General features: G+C 42.6%; 1 protein-coding gene across 1 annotated transcript in view; it reads right to left on the bottom strand.

Annotated features, from left to right (window-relative positions):
- nphs1 (NPHS1 adhesion molecule, nephrin) overlaps window positions 1-5419 on the bottom strand; it is a 38954-nt gene extending 33535 nt beyond the window's left edge. Inside the window, exons 1-2 of the mRNA XM_073485453.1 lie at window positions 5356-5419; window positions 664-858 (exon numbers count right to left, since the gene is read on the bottom strand). Coding sequence (XP_073341554.1) covers window positions 664-858; window positions 5356-5419 — 259 coding nt within the window. The remainder of the gene's footprint in view (window positions 1-663; window positions 859-5355) is intronic.
- Window positions 5420-12206: the final 6787 nt, after the last annotated feature.

The raw sequence follows: 12206 nt of genomic DNA, 5'->3' as shown, positions 1-12206 counted from the left end.
CAAGGGATTGTCTTCTAATTGGCTATTACTTTTTATAGACTGTGGTGCAGATTCTGCAACACACTTTATTCCCTGCCACATTCCACTGATTTGCTGACACTCTGTTGCTTTAATTTAATTTTTTTCTGCCTTTACATGTGAGTGACAGTGAGGGGGACGAGTGAGAGGCTGTTAACAATCACATCACCTCCTCTGTCCCAGATGCTCCCTATATAGAGAGCTACTGTGCCATAAGGTTCTTGTAATGTCTGTGTTGCTTTATTACAGTACTTTTGATGCTATAGCAACAACATAACCTCATTGACTTTTAGAGTCGTCAACACCAGGTTTCCATAATTAAAACAATATGACCTGCATTTCACAAGAAAATACTTCATTTATCCTTTTCTACATCACAGTTGCTCATCTTGAAGGCAGTTTTTCTTTTCTTTTTCTACTCAACTGCATCTCCTGTTGAGTTGAGTTCATCATTTCCATGAGATTCTTTATTTTTCTGCCAAACTGTCAAACTGAAAGCCTCATTCAACCATAGGCAATTCATGATAATAAATTCTGGTGTCTTTTTAGTGATGCTTTTATCAAACAAGTTCATTTATGTAGCTCGAATAGGTCCATCAAAGCCCAATAGGCTGGAGACCTTATTCCCTGAGTATCCCTGTTTACCTCTCTTGGGGTTTCCAATCATGCTGTAGCGTTGAAAGCCTGGCAGGCTCCTCTCAGGTCCCAGGAGGAGGCCATCTTTCACCCACTGCACAGTCCCTGAGGCCCGCAGCACCTCACACCTCAACACAGCTGTGGCTCCCATCCGCACAGTCAGGTTCCTGGGCTCAGTCCTGAAGGCCTGCTGGGCATGCGTGCCTGGAGACATAAAAGGAGAAGGAGGAGAGGAGTTGGATCGGAATGGTGGAGCGGGGAGGGGATGTGATGGGACTTAATGTAAAGAGGAGGAGAAGAACAAGGGTTGAGTATGTCTGAGGAGTGCGATGGAGGAAATAAAAGGAGCACAGGGAGCATGACATAAACATACACCACAGGGATGCAGTCTTGTGGTCTTTTGTCTGAGAAGGCGCCCCACAGTGTCTGGCCACATTATTCATCCTGGCATATGTTTTATTGATGGGAAACTGCAGTGATACGGCCCTGAAAATGAGTCAATAAAGTAATTACTGCGAATTAAATCCCCCCTCGGCCATGCAGATAGGGTATTGGGAGGAGGAAGAAAGCATGGGGTATCAGAGACCTCGTTCACCTGCGGTTTTTCTTCAATGTCGATGTCCCACCAGCTAATTCCTCCTGGGAAGAGTAATGATTATCACTTTAATCCCCCTTGTTTGTCATAGGTGGGGTTGGCCATCCTTCAACCCGGCTCTTGGGTGACATTCTGTGGCGCAGTGCACTTGAGTCAGGAAGGTAACCTTAATTCAGACCACCCACGAGCTACTAACACTCGGGCTAGGATTATATGATTATTAAACATGGAGGTTTATGAATAAATTCAGTTCAAGTTCGAGTCAATTGCAACTGCATACTCCAATTAATGCTTAATATCAAGGTGTGAATCTCGTTTAAACAATGCCCCACAGAGAAGCCAGCCTGATTCCGCTATGGCTGTTTGAATCTTGACCTTCATTGAAGCAATGACCAAGTTGTTTGTGAAGTGCATGCTCTGTTGCGTCTGACAACATGAGTGAGAGGCAGAGCTCTCAGATCAAGGCTGAACCAGTCACCTCACGTCAAATATGAAGGGCAAGATTGGCCATTACACAGGATGCATACAAACAACCAAACACAGAGGCACATTAGCATACAGTTTACATAAATGAATACTCAACAGTGATCTACAGTGGCTGCAGATAGAGTATCACTGTATTATTCAGAGATATACCATACCAAAATGTAGAGATAAGACTCGGTTTTCATGTGTGTAACTTTTGAATGAGGAAATAACACAATCTTTCAAGATTAATTAGCTTAGCAGTCGATAGTGCTGGCTGGCAAGCGGGTACCGACCATATTATGTCGTCACTACAGACAACTGATTACGTTAAATCAATCTGTGTCATATTTTGGTACCTAAGAGCACTTCAGGGTAAGAGACCAACTTAAAGAGAAAAAGGCAGCTGGTAGAGGGGGTTAGACCTGCTTTTTGAAAGCAGAACAGCAGCTAACTAACGCTTTGTGCAACACTAAGCTAAACCGTTATAGTTTGCTATAGCCAAGCTAGCGCACTGTGCTTGTGTAAACCAAGACTATCACATCGCAGTGAGTCAGGGCAATGGCAAGCTGACTAAACTTTTCAAAACTCGACGCAAACAACACTTGTTGCAATATTTGTTCAGCGAAATGGCAAGGGTAACATGTCTAACTTGAGGAAACACCTGGTCACAAAATATACAGTATCCAAAACGCTGAAGAGTGTAGGCCTACTGTGTTTGATAGCCTGAAAGCCAAGTTGCTCCCTAGCAGCAGCCGCAGCTAACATTAGCTCATCCGCAGCCTGCAGTGAAGAAGTTGAACCCTCCATGGACGATGAAACTTCATCGACATCTTTGGGTAATGAATTAGCTAGTTGTATAAGTTGTTGTTGGAGATAACTGGGCTTTTGTCAAGTTGACGTTCGCTTCGCATTTTTACTTGTGTGAGCCAAAACTAAAGACGCTGGCATCTGTTTGGACTCAACGTTAGCTTTTACAAATGAAATTACGTTTTTGTTTTTACAGAGATAGCGAAGTACGTTTGGTACCGCTGCGCCACCAATATCATTTCAAATGTGTACGGTAGCTATAGCTGAGTCAGTTAACTAAATGACTCTTCTCTGTTTGTGCTACGGGTACTTTTAGCTTACATTTTAGCATGTCACAGATAAACATTTCAATGGTTGTCTCACAAACATAAAACAAGAAGTTAATACCTCATTAGGAGACGTGTTTGTTGCTGCCAGTAATGACATCTTTGAACCATCTGAGTCACTTGAAATAAAGGGTTATATGAGGTTTTAATGTTCTTTTGTTTTATCATCAAAAATGTATTATCATGAATAGTCATTTTTGGGGCAAGTAAAGCCAAGGCAGGTGATAATTCTCTGTGACTTTGTTGCTGCAAGTGTCCCCTGTCACATTACAAGTGTTTGACCCATACAGTTTTAAGGGGAGGAGGAAGCAGGTGTATTTTAATGATAAACAGTTTGACCTGATGTTTCACACGTGTAAACAAGTAATAACATGAATGACTGCTCAATTCCAGTTCAGTGCCTCGGTAAGCCATTCCAGGACGCAAGCATGCACATTCCCTGCATGTGCTGGAAGTGCAACACCTAAACAGAATGCATCCATCATTAATTAATGTTATTAATTATACCTGTGCTTTCCTGCTGTAACCTGTCAGAATGTCTGCCATGAAATATTGATCTCCATTCGTTATTCAAGAGTGGATGTCTGCAATTATACATGCATGCTTCCCTGCCCTTATTTCTACATTCATTTTGCCTTCTCTAGGTACAGAAGGCACCTCATATTCAAATATTATCAAAAGGTATTTATTTGTCTGTTGTTTGTTTAAAGCTAAATCTTCCTCTCCTGTTATTAGGTAGCAGTATATGTGATCAGCATCATGTTGTCCACTATACTGTCAACTGACTTAGGGTTATGTTTAGTGAACTCCTTGAACTGGAAGTCATTGTGGTAATCACCATGGAGACTAGTAGGGCTGTGCATATAATACCAATCGGAGAAGTGAAATTATGCCTGTGTTATTTATTTCTGTATAAACTATTCAATGTCAGAGGTGAAAATGGGAAGAACATACCCAGTGTATTAAATCTGTCAAGGTAAACATGCACAGCACCACACAGCTCATATTGGATAGCTTTACCTTGAGCTAAGCCAGGCAATACAACAACCGCTGGTAGAAAAGTCATCATGGTCACATAGAATAACCCTATCTGCCACGCTACAATTTGAGCAGTAGTCGACTGAGGTCCCTGTTTCTATGAATAAATTGGTTAATAAAATGTTCCTTAATATTGTATGAGGTCCTGTTAATAGGGAGGATGGTAAGTGAAAGCTGCTGAGATCCTATTTGACTAGGAAATAACAGAGGCAGGTAACAATAATCATGTTAGTAGTTGGTCCTGTCAGAGACGCAATTAAAGAGGAGATAAACCACTTGAAGTATTTTGAATAGAAAAGTCCATAATTCCAGAGATCATCTGCTTTATAACAGCTGAACTGGCAAACAAAAACCTAAAGGTGCAGTATGTAAGAATTTTAGTTTAAAACACTCCTAATTTCCCAAAAATTATCAACAGAATGTGAAGAAAAAACTATTTAGATTTTATGTCAAAGATGTCTATGTATTGTGTTGCAGAGATATCTACTGACGTTAGCATGCTATCCAGCAACCCCCCGTGCCCTCGTTCTTTTTCCCAGCGGTCAAAGTCTCCTGTGCTAGCGGCGTAAACACCCCTGGTAGTCTGGCTAGCTGCACAGCTAACTAAGCTAACAAGCTAACCGTAACTACAGTCATGGATGTTTAAACAGAATACAGTTAGTACAGCAGCAGTTAGCAGTTACTCTGGTGATATGTTGTCCCGTATATGTTGGGAGTATGAATATAACAGGTAGTCAATTCTTACGCATTGCACCTTTTAAACCTGTTGTGGTTGGAAAAAGAAGTTGGTGTCGTGACACCGTGTAAATTCATAGCAGAAGTATGACCTGTGGGGAAGAGTGTTCTAACCTTTTTGGAGGCAAAAATGCAGAAAGTTGTTCTTTTAAATGATTTTTGTGGCTTTTGTGCCTTTATTTCATAGGACAGCTCAAGATTGTGACAGGAAAGTGGTCAGAGGGAGGAGGGACGACACGCAGTGAAGGGCCACGGTACGGGCTGTACGTGGAACGTCTGCTCTACTAGGTGAGCGAGCTACTGGGGCGCCCCAAAGTCACCAAACTTTTTAAGCAGTATTTATCAGATTTGATGGGCGATTCTATACATGCAGTTTTTATGTCCCGGGGACCATTGAAAGTGAAGTAATGGCTCTCTCCGAGTGACTGTTCTGCGACTTGCTCAGATGCTGGAAAAGAAATATGTGAAAGGAGAAAGGTAAATAGATGCCACAGTAAGCCCAATACTGCAGGAACGCTAGTATCTTAAACAGGATTTTCATAGTATGAGATTAGGAAGGTTAACTGTTCAACATTTACAGTACATGCATCACTCTAAACCTGTGTGGCGTTATTCAGTTAAGGCTTTAGTAAAGTCAAGGTCCCCGCTGCTGAAAGGCCTGAACACATATGGGACTTGAAAAGGCCACAGTTACTGTAATGATAGCACGGTGGTGACATTTGATTCTCTTACCCCAGATGAGACAGAGAAAGGGTAGAGCTGAAGGAGACGCAATCCATGCTGACAACAAGTCCATTTCACCACTGACACCTGACCTTCGACAATCCTGGAACGACCATGGAAAAAAAAAAAACAGCGTAAGAAATAAACACAAACATAAACTCTGTGACAACCACAAGGTGAAGATAGGTACGTGCTTCTAGGAGACATTTCTATTATGTCCAGCAGCGAAGCTACTAATTTAAATAAGCCTTTTCACGTTTACATTTTCGTATTCATTTTCAAGGTTCGACTTCCTGCAACGTAGTATAGCTTGTGTTTGTGGTACTATTTACTATTCACTTCAGCTAAAGTCACAAGCTTTTGCGTACGCATGAGTACAACACAACAAACGTTTTAAATGAATCAATCTATTGCTGCGAGGCATGTTAAAAGTATTTATAACCATCAAATCAAAATCAGAGTGGTACTTGGAGTGGAAATCAGTTTGACATGCATAATCTGTGTTTTAGATGGGCAGTAAATGTAGAAGAAGTCTGTGCTTGAGTGGTTTGGTTAGTTTTAGTCTCCTGATGAGTCACAAGGGCTGCACAATGCCCTCAGGACTGTGCATTTGAATTTGTGGTAAGTTGTTGTGAAGACATCTGTGTGGCCTCGTTTCAGCTTCTCCTCCCACAATAATTCAGGATCAGCTGAGGGAGTGACGAACAGAGCAGGTATGATCTCCCGAGAGTCCCGAAAAAGGTCAAAAAGACAAAATTCTCAAGTTGATTTGTAAACCTGCAGTGCAGAACTTTTGTCTCCCCCTTCTGGCAGCGAGAGCAATTACACAAATGCTGTTGCTGTGCTTATGACACCACGCGTATTTGCTGTTGCCCATCTCTCTCTGGGATCACTGCCCACTGCAGCTCTTTGCCAGTTGACATAAAATGCATCCCTACCAGTACGCCAATGCGGAAAGTCGCCTCAAACTCCAGATTTAAAGGTGCATTAACTATTACGTTTTTTAACAATCTGATGTAGTCCATCAACTAATTACATCGGTACTATAATTGATCTGTACACCTGCCAACTTTAAGCCCTGATAATTAATACGTTCCCATAAAATCCACGTCTTACTAACATTCATGTCGTACATGTGCCTTTACTTTGAGGACCACTCGCTGTGCAGCTAACCGAGCTAACTAGCAAATGGCTGCTACATTTACCAGCAATTAGCTGTTAGGTGATATGCTGCCAACTACTTCTTTTGGAATATGAATTTGACCGGTGGCAAATTCTTACATATGTTACACCTGCTGCAAAATACAGAGATTATCTGGCGGTGATAGGCTTAATCAACAATGTGTGAACTCGTTTGACATGGGCTTGAAGGTAACAGGTTTTCATTTATGTGAGAATTTAAGCTGACAGCACTCAAAATGTAACTACAATGCTCAATAGAATGTAAAGAAATACTAGTTATGATGTTATGCCTTCTACATATTGTTGGAAATCTATCTACTAAAGATAACACTGACCAGCTAGACCCGGTCCGTCACAGTCAACAACTCCTGCGCCCGCCTAGCTGCTCGGAGCTCCCAGCGCGAACCATTAGCTGCACGGCTAACTAAGCCAACTAGCAGATGACAGCTACAGTTAGCATCATTACTCTGGTGAGATGCTGCCCCCCTCTAGTTTGGAGTATGAATTCAACGGGTGGCCAATTCTTACAAATTGCACCTTTAATGTCTTGCACTGCAGCTTTAAATGAATGGAAACCAATTGCTGCTTGAGCAGGATATGAAATATGAATCTTGGAGTGAATAGAGAACAACCTATATTCATAATTAGTGTCAAGGCAGAATGTTACGTTTCCTGATGTAAATGACCCCTTCACATTATGGAAGGTCGATCAGAAAAGTCGTGCAGATATTCTCTTTTCACGTGTAGATGTACTGTATGTATAAAAGTGTGATCGACAGAGGGTCTTGCCGTGCTCTTGTTGTGAAGGATCCAGTTTAGAATTTAATCAGTAGGCCGTGCTGTGGGTCTGTACCCACTGCATCCAATACTCTTTTTGACCTGGAAGAGCCCTCTGTGGATTTTAAGTCAGTTTGTAATCACTTCAATTTATCTGCTGCAGGAGTGGAACAAATAATAGTGATTTACTTAATTGAAAACTAAATATTTTCTCATCTGAATAGACAAAATGAATTGAAGGCAACAGCTCTTTGACGCATCTCCCCTCAGTCGATTAGTTGCACTCCAACAGGCTTTGATAAGAATTAACTCACACTCAATTATTTTTTTTTCGCTCGCAAAACATTTGTGTATTTCAGAGCCCCCAGTATACTCTTTGAACACACAAGGGCAATTATTTCCCTCTTCAATGAATAGAAAATCTTTTCTGAGGTTAAAAGTGCCCGTCTTCTCTTTGTCTCTATTAATGCTTCATGTTGGTAAACACAATCACAACCATTATAGTCTGCATAATGTTGACACTTTATCTCAAAGGCTTTGGAATTTAAAGTCATCCATCCACTGAAAAGAAGAGCTGGGTTTCCTTCATTTGTCTAGTACAATGAAAAAAGACCAATTTTGATCTGTACCTTTGGGATTTTTTGGGAGCTCAAACAGCAGGTATTCCCTGCAAAAAAAGGGGTTTGGCCGGCACAGAAAGGCTCATGAGTCACCATTTTCATTCTCTTACTGAAGGCATACACAACCTGCCTGACCTCCCCACATTCCCATTAGTTAGCCAAACCTTGAATACTTTAAAAATACAGTGAGTCGCAAGCATGTTGCTGAAACATGTTTATTTTCCTTGAATGGAAACTCTGGTACGTTGTAGCATTTGTGGAATAACTGTGATGTGACATTTAACAGCTGCTCAAAATGTAAAATTAGATAAATACCAGACTGAACGACAATTTAATTTGTCTTCAAATATAAGAAAACCCCATATTTCACAGCGGCATTCATTGCCACAGGTTTTCTCTTTTTTCCCTGCCCTTGTTCTTTACCAGCTTCTTACAAATGCAAATTAGGAAGTTTGATTTGAAATTTGATTCGCTTTCAGAGACAAGGCTGCCACTCTCCCCGCAAGGGCATTAGAGGTAGCTGAACCATTCAGCGTGACCCCGACAGGTAGATTTTTAATGCCGTCTTTCATAACATCATCAAACGACTCAATACACTCAATCCTGGACCAATTTAACGTGAAACCCCATGAAATCAGTCAATGTGCAGAAAATGAAGTTTCAACCTCCATGCAGCCATCCAATTCAGACGTGGTCCTACATCTTAATACCGACATAACTTCTCACCAATCTAACCAGTTGCCTGTGGGTCTAATTACTGTAGCTTAGAGAAGCTGCGTTGTGAGCCATTACTGCTTTAACACTGAAGTGCTGATAAAGAGGGTTTTCTAAAAGATGCAGATTAGATTATCAGCGAGAATCTAATCACATCCGAATCATTGATTGTGCATTAAAACATGGCATTCTTTAAGCAGTCTGATTAAGACCCGGATGGGAGTGCTAAACACTGACAGACCAGACCTCAGGTTCAAGGATAGACAGGCTAAATCATTTACTATCAACCTGCTCTAGCGGTTCAGCAGCTTGACAATGTCCAGTGCAGATTCAAGGCACTCAAAGAAACCCAAGGTAGGTGTTTGTGTGCTCGGTTCCCTTCAGCTCACAGTGTTCGAGTTTACTGGATTACTCTGACTTCGCTACACACACTCAAACACCTGCTCTCCTCAGGAAAAAGTTGAGAGACAGAGAGGCAAAACCTTCTTTCAACCTCCACCAACTCAAGCGCATCTGCCTGCCTAGGGTGCACAGAGAGAAAGAGAGTGAAGCAGGCAGACAGAGAGGGGGGTACCTCCTTGTAAAAAAAAAAAAAAAAAAAAGAAGAAGCCAAAAATCTTTGAATAGGTGTGTGGATTTGCATGAGAGAAGTGGAGCTGTGCTTACCTGTTGAGTGACGCCAAGGCTCAGGAGCGTCTTCCTGATCTACAGATGGCTCTCTGAACACAAGTGAGCAGCGGAGATGTTAAAGAATGCCAATGGGACTCCCCCTTCTCTCACTCCTTAGTCTAAGACAGAGGCAAACAGATGAAGAGAGGGGGAGAGGAAGCGGCGGAGACTGAAGAACGAAGAAAGGTGCGCATATGAAAAGTGTCGGTGACGGTGGTTACAAGCGGGTCACCTGAACGGGAAATAAATGCCAGAAAACAATAACAATGCCATGGCAATTCAAAAGATTCAGAGAATTTTTAATAGTTTGACAGCCACACTGCAGCAAAGTGTTGGACCTCTTGTCTCAGTTGCAGCAGAATTGATTTAATTAACTCAAACAGCTTAATAAAGTTGCAGCGAGCGGAGGAACACGGCTGCAGTTTCTTTCTTCCCTGCCTTCCTGGGAAGTATTCATAGATCCCATTATTTAGCATTTCACTGTGCCGGGTTGGAAGGAGCAGCGCAGCCACCAAAGATACAGATGCGACATGGACGTCTTCACAGCTGCTAGTTTGTAACATTTACTCTCATACATAATGAATGGAATCGGGAGTATCCACATAACTGTATTTCCCACACTGAATACTCCAGGGGTGATGTGCTCGGCTGCAGAGATGGAGACAGAGACAGGCCAAAGAATTCACTTTCAACCGAGGAATATTTGATTTGATTTTTTTTTTTTTTTCAAAATATTGCCTCACCCCCCCTTCCCCCCTCCACATCTCCCTTTAGTCAATTATATACTTCCAACTGAATGGTGGCTGGAGAATACCACCATTTGCTCAGTGGAACATACTGAAAGCTCTTCTAGCAAGACAACTTAAAGGTCATGTTTATTTTCCACGTGCATGTATTTTTCATTTGATCTGCTGATAGTCCACACTTGTGCTCTGGCTCCATGTTGACTGTATGGACAAGCTGTTTGCTCAATACAAAAGCAGTTACGCTGCTGCATCTGTTGTTCCACCATGGGTCAGCCATGCAGTAATGAAAGAAAAGCCAATGTCTGTAAAAGAAACTCCCACATTCGTTTCGCAGGCAATAAAGGATGAATGATAATGACGCACACTCCTATTGTGGCACAGGACTGTAACCTGATGTTGTGCATGCTGCAATGGCTAGTGTCCATTGTGTGTGTGTGTGTGTCTTTGTGTATGTGTATAGGCAGTGTGAGTGGGTGTGTGTGGCCCAGATGTTAGCAGCTGGGTTGTGTAGTCGGAGCCGGCCCCACAGACAGTCATTAAGCCCAGCAGCCCGGGGCTGGAAGGTTAATTCCCCTGCCTGGAGGGGTATGTAGGTGGGAGGCAGGAGGAGGAAAGGAGGGAGAGAGGGAGGGAGGGTGGAGGATGAGGAGGAGAGGCTGTTGCAGAGGGGAGAGGGAGGGGGGGGGGGCAATGGGAGGCGAGGGGGCTGTGAAGCTCAGCACTCAGTTCACACAAATAGCACTGTCAGCAAGAGTGGAGCCGCTCCACTGCCAGACGAAGGAAGAGGAGGGAGAGAGCTGGGGCCTGACAGAGAGGTGGTGAGGGAGGGAGGGAGGGAGGGAGGGAGATGGACAGAGGACCTGAAGATGAATGGCGAGTGGGAGAAATGCAGGGAAGAGGAGGGGAAATACAGTAAGAGGGTAAAAAGAATTCATGTCAGGAGGTTGGACAGGCAGAGGGTGAGATGAAGGGGACACGGACGGGTAAGGTAATGGAGCGAGAGAAACGGATGGAGGAAGGAGACAGAGAGGTACTGTAAAATGGGCTGCGGAGTGATGAATAGAAGACGAGGGAGGATCAGGGGAAAGGGGGGAGATGGGAGGAAGGAAGGCTGACATGAAGAGTTGTTTTGAAAACCAACAGGAAGTCTACTGACTCAGACCAGTGTGGCAGGGAGAGCGAGGAGGAAGATTAATCAAAGAAAGCAATAAGCACTACGGTGGAAAGCAACACAATATGTGGAAGAGGGAAAGATAGGGTCATGTCCAGGAGATTGATTCAGATATGTGGAGTAGGAGTGAGACTGCCTGGGACATTTTTTTGTGTGTTTGAGTTCCTGTGCATGCCTGTGGGTGTGTACAGTATTTGTGCCGAAGGTGCACGGAGTAGTGGGCTTATTTCAAGACACAGTATGTAACATTTTTGCATTAAAAGTGCAATATGTACACATTTTAGTTGAAGACATAAAAATTAATTAAAAAAATATTAAAATGATCAACACAATGTGTAGAAATAACAGTTGTTTGACATTGTTACGTCTATGTATTGTGTTGCAGAGATATCTACTGAAGTTAGCAAGTGCGGACTGCTAGCTGTACAGCTAACTGAGCTAACTAGCTAACGGCGGCTACAATTAGCAGTTACTCTGCCCGATAGTTGTTTTCAGTATGAATTCGACAGGTGGCCAGTTCTTACATATTGTACCTTTAAAATGTCTGGACCTTTGTTGTACATTTGGTTGAGTCGTGTACTTATTATCCCAAATGTTTTTTAACAATCTTCTTTCCAGATAAATCCATAATTTTACTCAAGATAACGGTGTGTTGCATTTGGTCGCACTAACTTACGGGGAAACATCAGATGATATATCACAGAGTGAGGAAGGAAGTCAGAATCCAAAAGTGACTCAACGTAACACGAATACATAAACTCATCCATTAATATTTCTGCCTGAGTCATGTAGATACATTTTCATCAGCAAGAAGACATATTATGCTCATTTTCAGGTTCATAGTTTTATTTTGGGCAATTATGAGAATAGGTTTACAAGCTTTAATGCTCAAAAAACACTGCCTGATCTGTCTGGTCAGCTCACACCTTCCTGAGCCAGCACCTCTCACCATGTCTCCGGTCCGCTCCATCGTGTTTTCAG

This window comes from Pagrus major, chromosome 17, assembly GCF_040436345.1.
Source record: "Pagrus major chromosome 17, Pma_NU_1.0".
Classification (NCBI taxonomy): domain Eukaryota; kingdom Metazoa; phylum Chordata; class Actinopteri; order Spariformes; family Sparidae; genus Pagrus; species Pagrus major.
This window is presented reverse-complemented; position numbering and strand designations above follow the sequence as displayed.